Raw genomic sequence first — 21,586 nt, 5'->3', positions numbered from 1 at the left:
CTCCCTACCCTGCAGCCTGAAATTAACTGCATGCAACCACATCATTTCTGCTGACAACGGAGCCCATCCTCTTTTAATATGCAGCTAAGCCTAGGAAGAGCATCCTTCTGCTAGGTAGCAGGGAAAAATCTTTCAGGACACGTTAATGGGAAATGAAATAGATTTCAAACATCACAGCTTGAGGTGTATATGTGCTTGAAGAAGAATACACAAATGCTGTGAGACTTTCAGATGAATATTTTTTGTTTTTTGTTTTTAATTTCAATAAACAAATGTGTTTAAATGAAAAACCAAAATTATTAATATTTTTTTGAAATATAGAACAAGTGTGCAGAATACTGGCCATCAATGGAAGAGGGCACACGGACTTTTGGAGATGTCATTGTAAAGATCACCGAGCACAAAAGATGTCCAGATTATATCATTCAGAAGTTAAACATTACAAATGTGAGTTTGTTTTATTACGTGATTTTTATTTTCATATAGGTTGTCTAAAAATACAATTATGGAATGAACTTACATGTAAGAAATTATAATCTATCTAAGAAAAACTATTTTAACAAACTACAGGAGGAGGGGTTGACCTAGAACAATAACACAAACCAACAGGGTCAAGTTAAATGACTGGAGAAAGTAGTATTTGTCCAAGTCATATCGAAAGTATCTGTAGGGGCTCCTGAGTGGCTCAGTTGGTTAAGTGTTCAACGCTTGATTTTGGTTCAGGTCATGATCTCAGGGTTGTGGGATCAAACCCCTGTGTTGGGCTCCATGCCAGTCATATTCTCTCTTCCTCTTCCTCCCACCCCAGTCTCCCACTCAAATATATATAGTAATGTTGTGACTCTTGACATAAAGAGAAGAGCTCATTAATTGTGTTGAATAAATGATTGGATTATTGAATGAATGATAAAATGGCCCTTTTCTCAATGGGTCTATTACCAGTACCATTATGGAGACAATACTTAAACAAATGGCACAATTAGAGAGCTCTTTCTGCCCACAGATCCTGGCCTTGTACTTTAATAAAATTACCTTTTTGAACCCAAAAACAAAAACAAAAACAACCCAAAAAACAAAACAAAACAATAAACACAAAAACAAAAAACCAAAAACAAAAACAAAAAGCAAATGGCACAATTAGAGACTACTGTAAGAAATACTGTAAAAAATACTGTAAGAGACTACTGGGGCACCAGGGTGGCTCACTGGGTTAAGCCTCTGTTTTCCTCTCAGGTCATGATCTCAGAGTCCTGGGATCAAGCCCCTCATCGGACTCTGCTCAGCAGGGAGCCTGCTTCTCTGCACCTCTGCCTGTCTCTCTGCCTACTTGTGATCTCCGTCTGTCAAATAAATTAATAAAATTAAAAAAAAAAAGAAATACAAAGTTCTAACTATGTAGCAAAGATAAAATGTTTAGTTTGGAAAAGAAAATTGTCACTGTGGCCTTAGATAATAGTTAAAATGGAGGTCCTCACACATGTTATAGGATTCCGAGTTTTTTGTTTTTTGTTTTTTGTTTTGAGTTTTTGTATTATTATTATTTTTTTTTTAATTTATTTTTTAAGTAGGCTTCATTCCCAGCATGGAGCCCAATGTGGGGCTTGAACCCACCACCCTGGGATCAAGACCTGAGCTGAGATCAAGAGTTAGACACTCAACTGGCTGAGCCACCTAGGCACCCCCTAGGATTCCATTTTTATGAAGAGTCCAGAATAGGCAAATTTATGGAGACGGAACGTTGATTAGGATTGCTTGAAACTGAGGGGGGTGAAGCAGGAGGAGGGATGACTGCTAATCAGTAAGGATTTCTTTGGGGAGGTAATGAAAATGTCTTGTAATCAGCTAGTGGTAGGATTTTACGACTCTGAGAATATAATAAAACATTTTATCATTTAAATGAATGAATTTCATGGTATGTGAATATATTTTAAAGTGGGATAAAGACACAAAACATAACCCTGCCAATTGTGTATTTCTTCCAAGGCCTTCTTAGCCTCCCATGGCATTACTAACTACTGTAACCACAGAGGGCTGTGGGGCAATGGTTCCACCACCGATAGTTCATGGTAAAACACATGAAGGACTTAGGCATGAGACCCCCCAGTCCATATATATGGGTCATATGTAGATCAGGTTACATCGATTGGTCTCATTATTATTCTTAATTAATATAATTATTTCCTACCAGAAGATTACAACCAACCAAATTTTGTTGTTTCTCCTGCTGTCTAAATATAGGTGGTTCTTCTTCGTACCAGCTCAGGGAAGTATGATTACTCATCTTGTAGTGGTTACCTTGAAGTTGGGACAAATATGAGCCATAATCTGGGGCTTACTTTCCTCAGTTGTGTCCCCACAGTCTGAGCTAACATTTCTAATATAAGATGCCTACGAAACATAGCATTAACCAAATAATTTATCAGACTTTCTTCACTGGAGGGAAAATTTACTGGCCTACCAAACAGAATTATTTCAGCTGTGAGAATGGCCTTTGCTTTATATCTTTTTCTACCCACCCACACCCCCATTTTTTTGGTGCGTGTGTGTGTTTCTGTTGTTTGTTTCTGGCATGGCAGCATGGAAGTTCCCAGCAGCCTCAGCTCACTTACCACAGCTTACTACCTTCCTGGTAAGTCATTGCTTACCGGTTAGTGCATGCCAACCCTGCGTGACGTCTACCGGCTGGTTATCCCTTGGAAAGGAAAGTGTCACCATGGTTGACATGGTTGGTCCTGCCCCTCCTTCCACTTACTTGTCAGGTCGTTTGCTTTAAAAACAAACAAACAAACAAACAAAAACAAAAAAACCTCAAAGAGAATATTATCTTTTGCCTAGAAAAAAGAGAAAGCCACAGGAAGAGAGGTGACTCACATTCAGTTCACCAGCTGGCCGGACCACGGGGTGCCTGAAGACCCTCACCTGCTCCTCAAGCTGCGGAGGAGAGTGAACGCTTTCAGCAACTTCTTCAGCGGCCCCATTGTGGTGCACTGCAGGTAAATGGAGCCCCACGGCAGGTGCCAGAGCTATCCCAGTCCTCGCCTGGAGTCGCTGCTTTGGGCAACAGTCTGTGAGGAGAAACTTAGGTTCTTTCCTCTGCTTCACCCCGTCAGCTTTTCCATTCGCTTCCCTGCCACGATCATGCCTTCACTTTGTTTGTTTGCTTTGTCAGTGCTGGTGTTGGACGCACGGGCACTTATATTGGAATTGATGCCATGCTAGAAGGTCTGGAAGCAGAAAACAAAGTAGATGTTTATGGTTATGTCGTCAAGCTACGGCGACAGAGATGCCTGATGGTTCAAGTGGAGGTATGAGCCAAGCTTTAACCCCAAATATCCCTTTTGCTTTTTGATGGAAATCTTCCTGGGGGGGGGTGGGGGTGGGGATACAGTGATCTTTTTTTTTTTTTTTTTTTTTTTTTTTTAGATTTTTATTTATTTATTTGACAGACAGATCACAAGTAGGCAGAGAGGCAGGCAGAGAGAGAAGGGAGGAAGCAGGCTCCCTGCTGAGCAGAGAGCCCGATGCGGGGCTCGATCCAAGGACGCTGGGATCATGACCTGAGCCGAAGGCAGCGGCTTTAACCACTGAGCCACCCAGGCGCCCCGATACAGTGATCTTAAAAGAAATCCTGAGTCTTCAAAATTTTAAACAGTGGGTGAAAATAGTTTTCTTTTAATTTCCTGAAAACTAAATCAATTGGTAAGCACCCATTAGAAATATTTTGCATTAGTGGCTAAAAAGTAAGGTAGAAGAAAGATGATTCTAAAATATATAAACAAACACATACGTAAATAATAAAATGCCATTTACAGGTGTCAGAAAGGAAAAATAAATAAATAAAACACTGAAAACCAATTTGGCAGAATCTCATGAAATTAAAACCAGAGAGGACAAGATAGTATAGTGATTAGGAGCCCAGATTTTGAACCTAGACTTCCAAGGTTCATACCTTGCCCTTAATTCTTAACATTGTGTATCCCTTCTCAAGTTTTTAATATTTCTGTGCCTTTGTTAGGTCATGTGTAAAATGGAGGTAATGACATATTTACCCTACAGAGTTTTGACGAAAAGTAGTCCAAGGAAAGTATGTAGGCAAGTCCCCGGCACATGTATGTAGCCAGTAGTTGTAAGGGATGGTTATTATTGAAAATGTCTGCACTTGACCAGTAATTCCACATGTATTTTATGCTCAAGAGAAGCACCTGCAAATGTGCACAGCTAGAAACATGTGCAAGAATGTTCATTGAATTAAACATTGATAGAATAGCAAAAGAAAGAAAGAAAGAAAGAAAGAAAGAAAAGAAAAGAAAACACTTTATTCATATTTATGGGAGAAAGGGGGGAAAATATAGACATACAGATGCCCTACAACGCATGCTATGCAGTTGAAAGGGATAATCTTGGTCTGTATCCATCCATGTGGTTAGATGCTCAGATGAAAACCATGAGTGAATAAAATCACTGAATGAAACATATAAGATAAAATGTATAGAATTTTAAAGAAGCGCATAAAAATGTACAGTGTTTACAGATACATAAATATAAGTGCAGAAGTATAAGGACAGATTGTCAACCAGGAAAAAAAATATTTCCTATGGAAAAAGTAAATGGGGTAAAAGGATACAAAGTCAGGGCACTGGACTTAGTGGTTAAAGAGGCTTGAACTTTGTCAGAAATATGTCATTTATTTAAAAAAGTGGATTCAAATATGATAAAAAGCTAGGAGTTGTTAAATGTTGGTTTGGTATAATAGTTTTTTTGATCATTTCCCCTATTTTAAATGATTTTAGGAAACTCTTTTTAAAAAATGTGTTCTATAGAATATCAACTTGCATTCTTTTCCTCTTAGATACAGTGTGAAATTTGTTATAGTTTTATATATTAGTGATTTGAGTTGATGGATCAGTAATAATCACTGAAGGAAGTAACAGACAATGCTTTCTGGTTTTTAGAAATAGAATAAAAGTAATGCACTATATAGTAGATATTTAATCTATTTAGCAAGGTATTTTTTCTTGGGGAAAAAAATCTGTTACAGAAGTTGCCCACATTCCAGAGAACTATGAGAGCCAAATTCCACAATATTCAAATGTTATAGGTATCGGTTTTCTTTTGCATACATTGTCCCAACATGAGCAAAGTTATGGAGATGTATAATTTATTTAAATGTGATTTATAGGACTGTAAGTTATCAGTTAATTATCTACATTTTTCTTTGGAACTGTAGGCACAGTATATCCTGATCCATCAGGCCCTGGTGGAATACAATCAATTTGGGGAAACAGAAGTGAGTTTGTCTGAATTACACCCATATCTATTTAACATGAAGAAAAGAGATCCACCCAGTGAGCCATCTCCACTAGAGGCTGAATTCCAGGTAATAATAGGGATAACAATAATAATGACTATGGATAACTTTCACTGAGGGCTATTTTCTAGTGCTGCGCTATGTGTTTGACATGGTTCTCTAACTTGGGCCTTCCCATAACCAGTGGAGCACAGATGAGGAAACAAAGACATAGAGACTTTAAGAGAAATGCCCGAGAGTGAAAAGCTCTTACACAGGAAACTTGTTTAAACCTAGAAATGTGTCTACAGCCCACACTTTTAACAATTTCTCATTAAGGTGGTATAAAATAGAGTGTCAAAATAATAGATAGTATATACGTACAAAATTGGTCCGCCAAAGGCAATGTAGCATCTCACCTTTTAAAACTACATCTGGTTTTGGTTTGGAAAGGAAATAATTAGAGGAGTTTATGACTACTTAGGAAGTTTAACTGGCTCGAGCTGGTAGACGGAAACTAAAGGATAAATACATGTATCCTAACCTGTTTATTGGGCTATTACTTGGAAAGCTAGATGAGGGTATAGTTCACTCACTCAGAGAATTCTCATAGCTATCTCCAGATTGTTCAGTTGTCCAAAAAAAAAAAAAAAAAAAGGTTTACAACTTTTCTCTTGTGATTTCCAGTTTACTGAAACATTCTGTAAACTACCAAACTGGCCAAGTTGGAGAGTTTCACAAGACCAGGAATATGTTTTTAATCAGATGCAGAATTGTTTAATGTTTTGGTTCAAAATGAGGATGAAGCGTGTGTGTGATGGGGGGGAGGTAGAGCATCCAGTAATCAGCAGGTAACACAATCCCCTAGAAGACCCAAGTATAGTGGAAGAACCGGCAGCCTATCAGAGTAGTCTTGAGTGGAAGGATGTTTAATTGCTTTTTTCTTGCTCTTTTAGCTGACAGATCAACCACCTATCAGTATACCAACTCTGCTAAACCACATATACATATATATTGTTTGGAAATACTTATAAATGTGATTTAAACATTTGCATGTAAAGTCACTAAGAGAATATCACTGGACAAATATGATTAGGTTTTTGCCCTGTGTTGAGTACAGTTTTGGGCAAAAGAGTCAAAGTGATCTGCAGGTGGACCTGGTGAGAGAGTGTAACCCAGGTCACGGTAGTGACTATAACTTACAGAAACAGTGAAATTATTTTATTTAAGCATAAAGGAAGACAGAAAATGAGAGGAGAGATGTAGGTTACTTGCTAGATTTGGTGATAGGAAGTTAAGGCTGTTCTTGTCAACTGTCTTTTCTTTCTAAAGAGGGTATGAAGCAAGACCATCCTTTAAAAGTTTAGGGGGGCAGGAGTGAGTAGGGCAAAGAAACACTTATGCTCGAGGAAGGAGAAAGTAGATGGAACAGCTATATCAAAGCAGGAAAGCCATCTCCCTAGGCAAAGGAGTAGATTGATGGAAATTGTTGGATCATTTGGAATTTATGGTCATGAACTTAAAGAGAGTCCTTTGGTTTTATTGTTTTCTACAGAAACATTAAAAATAGGGGCTGTGTATACAGACAGTTGGGTTAAACCCTCTAGGATTTCTTAAAGTGACTATTTGAAAGTCGGAGGCAAAGTAATCGAGGGTGTTTGCAAATGTTTGATACAGTGGTGGATGATAAAGAGCCAATTGGCTGCAGAAGGATATGGGGCACTTAAGGACAGTGGTAAGGGTGGCATGTGGAAGGTTTTGATAGAATTGCACAATGCTAGACTGAAGATACTAGAATAGATGACTAGGAAGAAAAGAGGTAATTTTCAATAATGAGATGGTTGAAATTGTAATTTTTAAGTGAATGCTTGAAATGAAACTTACAAAGGTAAAATGGAGAAAGTGGATGGTAGAAGAGTGGAGGGAAAGGTCATAGGAGGTAAAGAAGCTAAGAAGAGACTAGAGCATTGCATAGATCATCCTTGTCAATATTGAAGTAACCGAGAATGATGATAGACCTGGGAAGAAAAATTAGGAAATCTAAAACCAAATGAGAAGGAGCAATCCAGTAATCGGTACCTGGAGCCTCTAACAAAGGTCAAAGGAGTATGACATGGCATCAGGAAAATCGAAGTAGTTAGGCTTTTTGAAAGAGAAATGAGTAGAACTCGTGAGGAGAAATGAGTAGATGAGGAGGATAAATAAGTAGAAACAGGTCGCAAAGACAGAACATATCTTTCCTTCGAGCTGTGATGTATGTGGGGAATTCAGTTTTGTTTTGTTTTTTTCAAAGACCTACTAATGCATTTTTGGTGGTGTTCTCAAGAGACCCTTGGGTTTCACCTGGTGCACCCCTCCTCCCCCAAGCATAAAAGGTGAAGGAACTGTTGACAGAAAAGCATTAAGATGGACGGCAGTTTACTGATGACAGACCCTGAGTACCAGAGAGCAGAGAGGAAGACATTGACTGGTGAGATGGAAGAGACTGAGTTGTAATTTGAGAATAACTACTTAGATAATTATTTAGGAATAGAGCTCTAGCAGATACGGATGCACTGGGAAGCTGAGACTGAGGTGTGAAAAGCCCTTCATGTCTTAGATGAGGGTAAGCCATTAGTTTTATCTACAGTAGTGGGTATTGACTAGAGGGCAGGGGCCACCGGGTGACCATTCTGACAGACAAAAAGTATGATGCTTTCCAAAGCATCAGCCTCCATGTGTTCAAATGGCCCGATATTCAAAAATGAGGTTTTCTTCCTTTTTTTTTTTTTTAAGTTTTTATTTATTTATTTGACAGAGAGAGAGATCACAGGTAGGCAGAGGTGGGGGGGGAAGCAGGCTCCCCACTGAGCAGAGAGCCAGATGCGGGGCTCAATCCTAGGACCCCGAGATTGTGACCTGAGCCGAAGGCAGAGGCTCAACCCACTGAGCCACCCAGGCGCCCCCCAAAATGAGGTTTACATTCACTCAGTTACACAGCAATGCATGGGGTTTGATATGGGGTGCCTTATTTAGTTTGAAAGAGCGTCCCATATCTTAAAAATATATATACATGTATATGTGTGTGTGTGTGTGTATATATATACACACATATATAATATAAAGAGCATGCCATATTTAAAAAAATATATATAAGCACATATATATACATATGTATACACACACACATCCCATGCGCATATATTTGCGTGTGTATAAAATCCTAATGAACTGTATATGATGCGCTCTTTCAGTTTAGATTATTCATTCATTTGGCAAATACTTACTTAAGAACAAATAGGAAGAAAGGGCTACAGGCAGAGAGATCTTCCAGAATAAATGGCATTTAAACTGATAGTTAGGGACCCCTGGGTCGCTCAGTCAGCTAAGCCTCTGCCTTCAGCTCAGGTCACGATCTCAGGGTCCTGGCATCAAGCCCCACGTCGGGCTCCCTGCTCAGCGGAGAGACTGCTTCTCCCTCTGCCTCTGCCTATCACTCTGCCTACTTGTGCTCTCCCCCTATCTCTCTGTCAAATAAATAAATAAATCTTTAAACTGATCGTTAAAAGGCAAGTCGAAATGAGCAGAGTGACAAGAGAAAAGGGTAGCCCAGGCATAGAACTCACAAAACTTTAAGGACAACTCAGTCCCTTATCAGAGTCAAGAAGTTGGTTGGCTGAAGTGGAAGGGGACCATCAAAGGGGGAGGCTGGTCCCAGACAATGAACAGCCACGCCTGAAGGTTTTTTGGTGCAGTTGAATGCTTCCTACCCATGATGGCAAACTGCTGAGGAGCCTCAGGGGGACTGTGTTTCCTGTTTTAAGAGGATTAGAGCAAGTGAGATTGATTGAAGATAAAGAGACCAGTTAAGAAACTGTTGATGTTTTCAAGTGAGAAATGAAAGTGGACTGTAAGAAGCAGAAACAGAGAAATGCAAAAGGATTTGAGAGCTTCCCCAGCAGACATGATAGGTCTTGTTGATGGATCATCTACTGTGAACGGGAGGGAAAGCAGTCGGGAAGGTGTAAGCAAATGAAGCATCAATTATTTGAAGCATGAGCCAAGTCTTCTGCGAATGCTGTATCTGGAGAGTTTATTACTGATCATTTCCAGTCATATACCACTGCCTTTTGTAATATGGATAATCATCAACATGAGTACAGTAGTGCTTCGGCTTATACAGGACCAAACCATGCTATTTTGCCCTCCAGCAACTCTTTTAAGTGGGAAACCTATTTTATTAAATGATTGTATATCTTGAGTTCAAACTCGCCATGTCAAAAATACCAAATGCCCGAAAAATTAAAAAGAAAACTTAAAACTTGTGAACTATAGGCAATGAATGCACATTTCACAAAATTTGATGTAATCCTTTTCTTTAGGGAACATCTTTTGCCACAATAATAAACAAAAGCACAACTTGCATTTTAAAAGCAGTGTTCCGTTCTGTTTTTTCACCCTTAGAGACTTCCTTCGTATAGGAGCTGGAGGACACAGCACATTGGAAATCAAGAACAAAATAAAAGTAAAAACAGGAATTCTTACATCATTCCATGTATGTAGCTCATTCTATGTTATTCTTTGGCATCAGATAAAATTAAACTCTTTTTTGCATGCACACACACAAATGATTTTGAAGCAAGTTTTCAACATCGGGTTCAGAGTAGGGAAATGGGCTATTTAAATTTAATTATAGAAAATATTTTGCACCCCATACATTCACAATGGACTTTGGAGGATAGACTGTATACAATATTTTCTACCGATTTAGTATTTTCTATCAATTATTTCAGAAATGGGTTGTCAGAAAGATATAACCTCTGAAGCTGGGAGAAAAAAGGCCAAGTCCACTTTACTGGTTCTCTCTCATCTTGAGTTTATTTCAGTTATTTGCTTCAGGGTAACTGCCAATAGCAACCATTACTTCCTTTTTTTCTTTATGTTTTCTCTTTATCCCTTCCTTCTATCTGGGAGATTGACAGTAGGTAAAAAGTACCCCATAAACTGTTAATCATCAGACTTAGTAGATTAACAACCTATGTACAGTTTCAATATTTGAATTCTGTTATTTAAGAATTTTATAAGATCATGCCTGGTACAACTTTCATTTTATTCATTTGCATAAACTAAAATTAGCATGGAGAAAATATAACAAGCTAACAAACTAGACAACCAAATACATCATATCGATGTATGTTTGACCTAGTTAATTTCTGAAGTCCTTCTAAATATTAGTTCAAAATCTAGAATTGATGATGATATAGCTAATCAGATCATTTGTCAGGATATTATAGATTAAAGAAATTGAGAAACACTGAGAAATTATGGACTAAATAATTTTCTTGATTGAATAATAAGTCACCTGAGATACCTATGTAATTAAGATTGTTAATTTGATATTAACAGGATATAAATGAGAAATTAGGTTTTTACCTAAGCTATGTATTTTTTCAAACTTATGTATGTATTTTTAAACGTATCTAGCAGAATGATGATTTTCCGTGGAAAACTAGTTTTCCATTTTCCATGGAAAACTAAAGTATATGTGTCAAAGACTGAATGATTATATAGAATATTATATCTATATGTTGTTTAACATGGTGCTATATCCCATTTTTTCCTAGGAACTTTTTTGAAAGCTGCTTTTTCTTAGATTTCTTTTTTTATGATTTATTAATCAATACACACTGAATTTTATGTAGAATCTCATTTCATGTACCTCAGTAAATTTACATAATGCAATCTGTTACTTCACTAATTTCTACATGACAACCAAGAGGATATTTGATTTTTTTAAAGAAAGACTTACTACCAATTTATTTTAATAGATGACTTTAACAGAGTGCCACTTAAACATGAACTGGAGATGAGCAAAGAGAGTGAGCATGATTCAGATGAATCTTCTGATGATGACAGTGACTCAGAGGAAACAAGTAGATACATCAATGCATCTTTTGTAATGGTAGGTACTTGCATTTCCAAAGCCCAGGATCTAACCCTTTAAAAAATGTATTATAGGGGCTGCCTGGGTGGCTCAGTGGGTTAAAGCCTCTGCCTTCGGCTCGGGTCATGATTCCAGGGTCCTGGGATTGAGCCCCACATCGGGCTCTCTGCTCAGCAGGGAGTCTGCTTCCCCCTCTCTCTCTCTGCCTGCCTCTCTGCCTACTTGTGATCTGTCTGTCAAATAAATAAAGAAAATCTTAAAAAAATAAAAAATGTATTGTAGAATACATTATAAAAATCTATATTTTTATGGTCATTCATTAAGTGATTTTATAAAAGAATGATGAGCTTGACAATAACTATTAATTGACACAAAATTTCTGTTTTTAATACTATATTTTAGCTTACTGAAAGACTTAAAGATATTAAAACCTAGTGTGTTGATACAAAGTAAGACAACGCTTATTAGTTAAAATTTATGACCGGTAGGACTCTTCCAAATAATACAGATAATACAATTTGAGCAAATATAAGTATTTGAAAACGTTTCTACTTACTCAGATACTCAAATTGTAAGCAAATAAGAATTTGCATATTTGCATAGCTAAAAAATTTCATTCAGATTATCTGAATTATTAAAGGAGTCTGTCTCATAACTTTTTTCAGTAAACAGAAAATTCTAACAAGGAACCATAGTCATTCAGTAAATACTTTTTGCATGTACACAAAGTTGGACTTATTTTCCAAATTTTTCTAAGACACACTCGTACAATATTAGTTTAATTTGGAGTTATCCTAAGACTGTGTAGGTAGCAATTAAAGTGGAGACATGGTGAAGATAATCTGAAATGCTTACATATTTTCTTTTTACAACCACATTTACTTTTTTTTTTAAGTTAGTTTTGGAAGGAAAAACTTGTTAGTTTTGTTAAGATCGTATGTTCTAAACTTGATTTCACACTATTAGCTAAGTATTATCATTAACTAAATATCATTAACTGACTACATGTAGATATCACATTGTTTCTTGGTTCTAAGAATCTTAATATTTTTATGTTACAGAATTGATATCAAATTAAGTGACAATATTTCCAAATGATTATTTTAAGAATTCATTGCTCTCTCATCAGTGAGCAAGAGTAACAGAATCTCTCTCTTTCTCTCTCACTCTGTCTCTCTCTTTCTTATTAAAGAGTTACTGGAAACCCGAAGTGATGATTGCTGCTCAGGGACCACTAAAAGAGACCATTGGTGACTTTTGGCAGATGGTATTCCAAAGAAAAGTCAGAGTTATTGTTATGCTGACACAGCTGAAGAATGGAGACCAGGTTTGTACTTCTAAGAATATATGTATTTTTTGTATTTCTGTCATAAAATATCATTCTCCATTCTTGGATTACTTTCCTGATTACTCTACCCTAGGATTTTTGACCCTTCTGTCACAAAGTTGCCTTTGTTCATTCTTACCACCTTCCATGCAAGTGTTGGTCTTCAGAATCTCATGTCTGGGTTTGACAGTCTCTCATGCTACTGTTTCTCCAGTCCTACACACCATCAATGGATCATCTTAGGCAGAGCAATCCCAGTGTCACTACTTGCTACAAAAAACAAGCAACAGACACATTTTCCTTCTGTTTTCCTCAGATGAAAATCAAACTCCTCAGTGTGATGTTTAAGACCCTCAATAACCAGACCCTCAAAAATAATTCCATTTTCTTCATATTTTTACGTTTTCCATGATTTCTATTCTGGACAAGTAGGTTTTCTGACTGAATCTTGGCACACCATTTGCATTTTCATCACTGAGACTTAATTTACTGCCATTCCTATGTCTAAACGTGTCCTATATTTCCATTTTGATCCTTTTCTTCTAGCTTGATAGAACTCCTGAAAAATTTATCTAAATCCTGCCTTCTTTATGTTCATGTAATATTTATAATTATAAAATTTTATAGTTGGAGGTGAACCTAAGATCAAATTTGATCTGTTTAATGCCTGTGACATTTATTGGATCTTTTCCTTAGTACCTTGGGTTATCAAAATCTCACTACTAGTAGATTTTAGTACCTAACACATTATCTGGCATATATTACAGCTTATTTAGTGAATATTCTCGTAAGCATGCATTTTCTTTCTTTTCTTTGGTTCCCTACCCCTGGATATAAGACGCGTTTTATTTTATGGGTTTTTTTGTTTGTTTGTTTTGTTTTGTTTTTTAAAGAAGTAACATGTTCAGATTTCCACCTGGAATTCCAACACTCTTTTCTTTCACCTAAATTGTGAAATCCAGGAACTAAAATGCTAGTTTAGGCAGGAATGCCTGTTACTGTCAGCAACTGTGATTGTAATGGGTGCAGAACCATTTGCAGAGAGAACACACTTTTGTGATCCTCCTGCTCTTCAGTCTGACTCTTTACCTAGGTATGGAGTCAACTTATATAAAGCTGCTCAGGGTGTTGGTCTTCAAGATACGGAGACAAAACTCCAAAAGATGAAGTCTTCTTCCACAAGGACCACTGGAAAGACAGTGAAACTTCTTGCAAGGGTCATGATCAACATCAGCTCAATCTATAAATTTTGAAGAAGTGTTGATAGTAAGGGTATGGAAGGAAGAAAGAAACAGATCTCCAAGACCTACACTAGTGATGATAGAGACGTTCCTGTGGTGTCCTGGCCACTTTGGTTATTTCTCAGTTCCCTTGATTCGCACAAGGAAACACCAGATATTGTGGAATGGATGTCCACCATACTTAAGATAGATTTTAGAGTTTTATGTGTGGCTTTCCATTTTAGAACACAGTTAGTAATTTCAATTTAATAGAATGCAGGGAAAGAGAGAGAGGGCAGAGAGAGACAGAGACAGTAAGAGATGTTCTGAATACGTTAAAAAGCAAACAGAACCCTTGTGTGGGGGTTGTTGAATTGTGTTCTTTGTCATTTAGGAAGCCTGTGCTCAGTACTGGGAAGAAGAAAAGCAAACATATGGAGATATACAAGTTGATATGAAAGATACCAAAGAATCTCCAGCTTACACCCTCCGTGTATTTGAACTGAGACATTCCAAGGTATGTAAATAATTTCAGGAGTACGTATTTTTGTTCTGGTAACTGATTTGGTGGAAAAACTAATATAATTAACTCTATAAAAACAAAGTGAAATCTGTATAATGTTTTTAGAGTAAACCTTTAAGAGTTAAATGAAGGCAATTGTGAAGACAGTGTGACTATTAAATTATTAAATGGACTGAACCTTACTTGAATTAATGTTCCCTTCTTTTCTGGTTTCAGAGGAAAGATTCTCGGACTGTGTACCAGTACCAGTATAATAACTGGAATGTGACAGAGCTTCCTGCAGAACCCAAAGAATTAATCTCTATGATTCAGACTTTCAAAGAAAATCTTCCCAAGAATTCCCCTGAAGGGAATAAGCATCACAAGAGTGCTCCTCTGCTCATTCATTGCAGGTGGGTGGGATTTGATAAGATATTCTCTAAAAATCAGCATAATGCTTGACTTCATGGTTTACACTTCCTGTTAAAGTCTATTTATCCTGATATATAAAATGCATAACCACAACAAAAGCTTCTTGTGGAATCAGTCACTCTCAGTTTTGCTTGCTCATACAGAGCAATTTCTATGACTGTTATAGAAATAATGATAGCAATGATTATATTATAGTGCAGTAGTTTTAGTCTATAAGTTTCTTAATACCAGTGTCACATCATCTTTGACTCCCAGTGCCTCACATTGAATCTGAATGTCTTATGGCCTGGTTGAATTAATGAATAAGTGGCAGGATGCATGAACAGACAGGTGGATGGATATCAATTTTGTTTATGCTTATATGCATTGATCCACCCTATTGGGTCTTAAGACAATCCAAAGGAATGAATGCTTTGCCTTCAGTAAACATATATCAAGTTATATATTAACTAAAAAGACTTTAATATTATATATAATAATTTTTGACTTTATTAATTTCTACTATGTAGACTCTTGACTTTCTTTTTTTTAAGTATTTTTTTAAGATTTTATTTATTTATTTGACAGACAGAGATCACAAGTAGGCATAGAGGCAGGCAGAAAGAGAGAGGAAGGGAAGCAGGCTCCTTGGTAAACAGAGAGCCTGATGCAGGACTCGAACCCAGGATCCTGAGATCATGACCTGAGCCGAAGCTAGAGTCTTTAACCCATTGAGCCACCCAGACACCCCGACCCTTGACTTTCATGAGTGAGAGATGCCTACATATCTACCTTAAATAACAGATATTGAAAGAAGGATGCATAATATAAAATATTTACATAAAACATTAAAGTAAATGCAAAATAAAAATATAAAGGAAAATGAGAAATGTAAATTTACTGAAATGCTTTTAGAATTTTCGAGAAAGCTTCATTATTATTATTAGAATTGCATACACTAGTGTCAAGTCCTTACAGATGCACAACTTTTCAGTCTTTATTAGAGTTTTCAAAGGTGATATTTGTGCAAAAGAAAGCTAAAGTCAGCGAGGTTAAGCTTTAAAATTATATGTGTTTCTTAAGATATGGCCGAATATCTATTATATGTCCCTTGGTTATGTACAAAAAATAAAATTCTGCTAATAACATAATTGAATCTTTATTATAATGTAACATGTTTTTATAGGTAAGTAAATCATTGAGTTGTCCTCTATTAATGAATAACCAGGTGTCATTTTTGTATTGATACAGAAATGTGGACATTTGTAAAAAGCGTTAGAGAGGCAGAAGAGAGAAGGAGAGAAGGCATGTGTTCTAGCAATATACACAATATTTGCACCCGTATTTCCGGTTTTATTGCTTTCTGGGCATGTCTCTATCTTCCCTAAGTCTTGATGTCCTCATCCGTCAAATTGGCATTACAATATTTGTCCTAACAACTTCCTTACAACTTTAGATGTAAATAAAAATGCATTATAATCTATAAGGGACTAAACAGAAGAAAAAAATATTTCTGAAGCCTGAGATAAGTATTTTTTAAACTGTAAGATTATTATATTCTCAAACTGAAAAAAGTTTTCCAAAAAATGCATTTAGCAGAAACATTTTGCTCTTAAGAGATTGGAATGACATAATTACAATAAACATGAAGTGAAGAATGCATTTCATCTCTCTCAGTTTTTATTCTAATATCGCTTTCTCCATAAAATGTAGTATTATTTTCTTTTTAAAACTTTTCTTCATTTTATAGAGATGGATCTCAGCAAACAGGACTGTTTTGTGCTTTGCTAAATCTCTTGGAAAGCGCAGAAACAGAAGAAGTAATAGATGTTTTTCAAGTAGTAAAATCTCTCCGCAGAGCTAGACCAGGAATGGTTCCCACGTTTGTAAGTAGACCTCACAGCTGCTTTTGATGTCTTTTGCATTTTTATTTTAACGGTTTCTTCTCTTTCTTTCCTTCCCTCCCCATCTTCCCTATACTCAACTTTTCTCTTCTTCTCTTCTATTTACCTTTCTATTTTTCTTTCCTATCTTCCTTTTCTACATGATAATTGACATTAAATTATTACATTTTATTTTTTAAAGATTTCACTTATTTATCTGAGAGAGAGCACAGCCCGGAGTGGCAGGCAGAGGGAGAAGGAGAAGCAGGCTCCCCACTGAGCAGGGAGCCCCGCACGGGACTCGATCCCAGGACCCCAAGATCATGACCTGAGCTGAAGGCAGATGCTTAACTGACTGATCCACCCAGGCTCCCCTAGATTATTATTAATATAGATAGGAGAACTAACTAGAGCTTGCCAGCAGTCTCTTGTGGCAGTTCATGAAGAACGTCTCTTCAAATGCTCATGAATTCCCTTATTTTCCCCATCTTTACTCCTGTATTAATTTGTATTGCTGTGTAACAAACCACCTCAAAATTAGTGGCAGGAAAAAAAAAAAACTATTACAGTTCAATAGTCTATGGGAGCAATGAAGTAGTTCTGCCAATCACATCAGCGTCAACCAATGTGGACAAGGCTCACTTACTGATTTGCCACTGCTGATGCATCTGCTGGGGTTTGGCTCGTCCAAAGTGATCCCTACCACCAACAGATTGACAGTTGCAAGCCTTTAGCTCTGGCAACAGGGGTGAGTAGAACGCAGGTGTCGTCTTCTCTGGAGGACTAGCCCAGGCACATTCCCATTAAGGCAACAGAGTTCTGAGAAGCAGGGCAGCAGTATGCGAGACCTCTTGAGGCCCAGGCTTGGAAACTGGCACAATCTGTCATCTTCTGCATTTTCTTATCCAAACAAGTCACCACGCCAGCTCAGATTCAAGGAATGGGGAAATTGACTCCACTTCTTGTTGAATGGGTCTGCAAAGTCACCTTGCCAAGAAGTGTGGATCCAGTGAGAATAGCAAGTGTGGCATTTTGTAATCAATCTAACCTGGATGTTCCGGGTAGTCCAGAAATTCATAACTAGTCACCATATAAGCTTAACCACTCACTCAGATCTATGCAACTTTTAATGGTGCAAGACATTGAGCTTGGGTATAGTTGATTATAAAAATGTCCTGAGTGCCTACTATGTGTTCTTGCCAATAAGAGACTCACGGTTTAGTATGAGGAAAATGTGGATATTTATTAAACAATGTAGTAATTGAAATGACAGAGAGATTATGCAAAGAACACGAATAGGGGCACTGAATTTAACCTATGGAGATCTGCATAGGCTTTCCAGAAGCAAGTGATTTCTGCTCTGATACTCAGAGGAATGATGCTTAGGCATTAAACCAAGAAGGATAAGCCCAGAAAGTGACATCATGGGCCAAGGCAAAGAAATGAGGCCCCACGTGGCCTGGGAGGGAAATGAACACGTTTGGTGTTACTCCAATGTAAACTGAAGAATACCCTGCAGTCAATCCTTTAGAACTACAGGGGGACTAAAGCATTTAAAATGTTCTTTTTATAAAAACAAAAACAAGTAGTTTTCTGCTATCCAAGACTTCCAAGGAAATGACCAGTTCTTGCTAATTTTCATCTGACATAAACATAAATACATAAACTTTCTTTATAACAATTACATAAGCTTTTTTGCTTCTTTCTTTTACTAGGAGCAATACCAATTCCTGTATGATGTCATTGCTAGCACTTATCCTGCCCAGAATGGACAAATAAAGAAAAGCAACAACCAAGAAGATAAAATTGAATTTGATAATGAATTGGACAAAGCAAAACAGGGTGCTAATTGTGTTGGTTCACCTGGTGCCCTTGATAAGGCCAATGAAGGAAACAAAGAAGATGAAGGTACTAAAGTCACGAATGGCCCTGAAGAGCCAGAACATTCTGCCAATGGTCCTCCAAGTCCAGGTTTAACTCAAAGTGCGTAGGAAAGACATATACAGGACTCAAAACATTGTATTAAGTGTTATTTCTATTTTTCTAAAAGTAGGAGGATAAAATAGATATACAGTGGATGAATGAATGAAGTCCATTGGACCAATATTTGAGAAGCTTTTTTTTACTACTGTGGAAACATATTTAAGACAGTTTTGCTAAAACATTTGTACAGTTTTATTCATATTTTAAAATTTTACCTGTCATTCATCAAAAAAATATCTTCTTTGTAGTCTTTGGATGTGTGTATGTGTGCGTGTGTATGAGACAGAAACAGCAACAGAAAGGGGAGAGAGGATGCTTTTAAGTGAGTTTAAATGCTTTTGAGAAATTTTGCCCTTTTATTTGAAGAAAAAACACATTTTATACTGAATATATTAACTTAGTTTAAATGACCTATTTTTTAAATCATGAATGTGTGTGACACCTAAGAATAAAATGTGCATTTCTAGAATGACCTCAAGATGTCCTCCTTGTTCTACTCATATATATCTTGTAGTTTACTATTTTATTTTTAGAAATAGACATGAAAGTAGTATGTGTGTGTGTAGTTACTACAAGAAAGTTAACTAAATTAACATTTGGAAATCTTACATTCCATATGTTAGCATTTAGTCCTTATCTTTCAAGCTCAGTTAATCTAATTTAAAATTTTTAAGCAAGCTTATCTTGTTATTCATATGGTGTTTATAATTTTGTAGCATGAACTATTCCCTGTATAGTATGTGAAATTCATTGCTTAATAGTTTTGACCAAGAATTATGTTTGTTGCGGCTGAATTTAAATAAACATCTTTAAACAAATGCCCTTTATATTAATATTCATGGGATACAAATAGCATTATGCAAACATATTTGTGTGAAATATTTAATTTGAAAACTGATCTATTTTTATGGAATGCAACACTGATATGAGAAATATAATATTGCACATGTATACTTTCCATGTTAAAATTCATGCTTAACTTTCACCCAAGTGCATTTACTTTGTTTTTTTATCCATTTTATTTTAATTCCAGTATAGTTAATATACAGTGTTTACTAGTTTCAGGTGTACAATATATTGATTCAACAATTCCATTTATCACAACAGAAGTGCATTGACTTTGAATTTCTCATGCTTAGATTATAATAGCTGAATTATGGAAAAAGCCCATGTCCATTGATTGGTGAATGGATAAAGAAGTTATGGTATATATACACAATGGAATACTACTCAGCCATAAAAAAGAATGAAATCTTGCCATTTGCAATGACATGGTGGAGCTAGACACTATTATACTAAGGGAAATAAGTCAGTCAGAGAAAGACAAATACCACATGTGTAATTTAAGAAACAAAACAAATAAGCAAAGGCAAAAATGAGAAAGAGAGGCAAACCAAGAAAAAGACTTTTTTTTTTTCATTTTTTATTGACATATAATGTATTAGTTGCTTCAGGAGTTCAGGTCTGTGAATCATTAGTCTTACACAATTCACAGCACTCACCATAACACATACCCTCCCCAGTGTCCATCATCCAGCTACCCTATCCCTCCCCCTACCCCCAGGAGCCTTCAGTTTGTTTTCTGAGATTAAGAGTCTCTTATGGTTTGTCTCCCTCCCTGGTCCCATCTTGTTTCACTTTTCCCTCCCTTCCCCCCATGGACCCCCACACTGCCTCTCAAATTCCTCATATCAGAGAGATCATATGATAATTGTCTTTCTCTGATTGACTTATTTTGCTTAGCATAATACCTTCTAGTTCCATCCACATTGTTGCAAGTGGCAAGATTTCTTTTTTTCGACAGCTGCGTAATATTTTATTGTATATATATATATATATACCACATCTTCTTTATCCATTCATCTGTTGATGGACATCTAGGTTCTTTCCATAGTTTGGCTATTGTGGACATTGCTGCTATAAACTTTCGGGTGCACGTGCCCCTTCGGATCACTACATTTGTATCTTTAGGGCAAATACCCAGTAATGTGATTGCTGGGTTGTAGGGTAGCTCTATTTTCAACTTTTTAAGGAAACTCTATACTGTTTTCCAGAGCAGCTGCTCCAGCTTGCAAAGAAACAGACTCTTTTTTTTTTTTTTTTTAAGATTTTGTTTATTTGTTAGACACAGAGAGAGATCACAAGTAGTCAGAGAGGCAGGCAGAGAGAGAGGGAGAAGCAGGCCCCCTGCTGAGCAGAGGGCCCGATGCGGGGCTCAATCCCAGGACCTGAGATCATGACCTGAGATGAAGGCAGAGGCTTAATCCACTGAGCCACCCAAGCGCCCCAAGAAACAGACTCTTTTATTTTTTTAAAGATTTTATTTATTTTATTTGACAGAGATCATAAGCAGGCAGAGAGGCAGGCAGAGAGAGAGAGGAGGAAGCAGGCTCCCTGCCGAGCAGAGAGCCCGATGAGGGGCTTGATCCCAGGATTCTGGGATCATGACCCGAGCCAAAGGCAGAGGCTTTAACCCACTGAGACACCCAGGCGCCCCACCAAGAAACAGACTCTTAACTATAGAGAACAAACTGCTGGTTACAAGAAGGGAAGTGGGTGGGGGGTGGGTAAAATAAGTGATGGGCATTATGGAGTACGTTTGTTGTGATGAGCACTGGGTGATGTATGGAAGTGAATCACTGTATTGTACACCCGAAAGTAATATTACACTCTATGTTAACTAACTGGAGTTTTAAATCAAAACTTAAAAAAAAAAATATTAGACTGCTTTTACCAGAAATTGACATTAATAATCACAATAAAATCCAATCATTATCTTCTCATATATAATATATTGTTACATATTCCTATATGAATTATATAAGCACATATTAAAACATAGGCTTAATGCAATGAACATTTGTAGAACAATATCACAGATCTCAATTTTTTTTAAAGTTATTTCTTTTATTATTTGAGAGTAAGTGTGTGCATGCACAAGGAACTGGGGCAGAGGGAGAGAGAGAATCTCGAGCAGACTCCCCACTGAGTGCCCAGGCCAATATGGGGCTCGATCCCACAACCCTAAGATCATGACCTGAGCCAGAATC

At 37.0% G+C, this 21,586-nt stretch overlaps 1 protein-coding gene across 2 annotated transcripts in view; it reads left to right on the top strand.

Moving 5' to 3' along the window:
- PTPRC (protein tyrosine phosphatase receptor type C) overlaps nucleotides 1-19,397 on the top strand; it is a 133,143-nt gene extending 113,746 nt beyond the window's left edge. For both annotated transcript variants that reach the window (XM_080824960.1, XM_080824959.1), the window contains exons 21-31: nucleotides 322-447; nucleotides 2,836-2,993; nucleotides 3,170-3,305; nucleotides 5,228-5,377; nucleotides 9,731-9,821; nucleotides 11,095-11,228; nucleotides 12,403-12,537; nucleotides 14,152-14,274; nucleotides 14,497-14,672; nucleotides 16,421-16,556; nucleotides 18,269-19,397. In XM_080824960.1, the coding sequence (XP_080681086.1) occupies nucleotides 322-447; nucleotides 2,836-2,993; nucleotides 3,170-3,305; nucleotides 5,228-5,377; nucleotides 9,731-9,821; nucleotides 11,095-11,228; nucleotides 12,403-12,537; nucleotides 14,152-14,274; nucleotides 14,497-14,672; nucleotides 16,421-16,556; nucleotides 18,269-18,544 (1,641 nt within the window). In that variant the 3' untranslated portion in view covers nucleotides 18,545-19,397. The remainder of the gene's footprint in view (nucleotides 1-321; nucleotides 448-2,835; nucleotides 2,994-3,169; nucleotides 3,306-5,227; nucleotides 5,378-9,730; nucleotides 9,822-11,094; nucleotides 11,229-12,402; nucleotides 12,538-14,151; nucleotides 14,275-14,496; nucleotides 14,673-16,420; nucleotides 16,557-18,268) is intronic.
- The last annotated feature ends 2,189 nt before the right edge of the window (nucleotides 19,398-21,586 follow it).

This window comes from Martes martes (genome assembly GCF_963455335.1).
Source record: "Martes martes genome assembly, chromosome: 15".
In the NCBI taxonomy this organism is placed as follows: Eukaryota; Metazoa; Chordata; class Mammalia; order Carnivora; family Mustelidae; genus Martes; species Martes martes.
The sequence above is the reverse complement of the archived record's forward strand: the minus strand, read 5'-3'. Positions and strand labels throughout refer to the sequence as shown.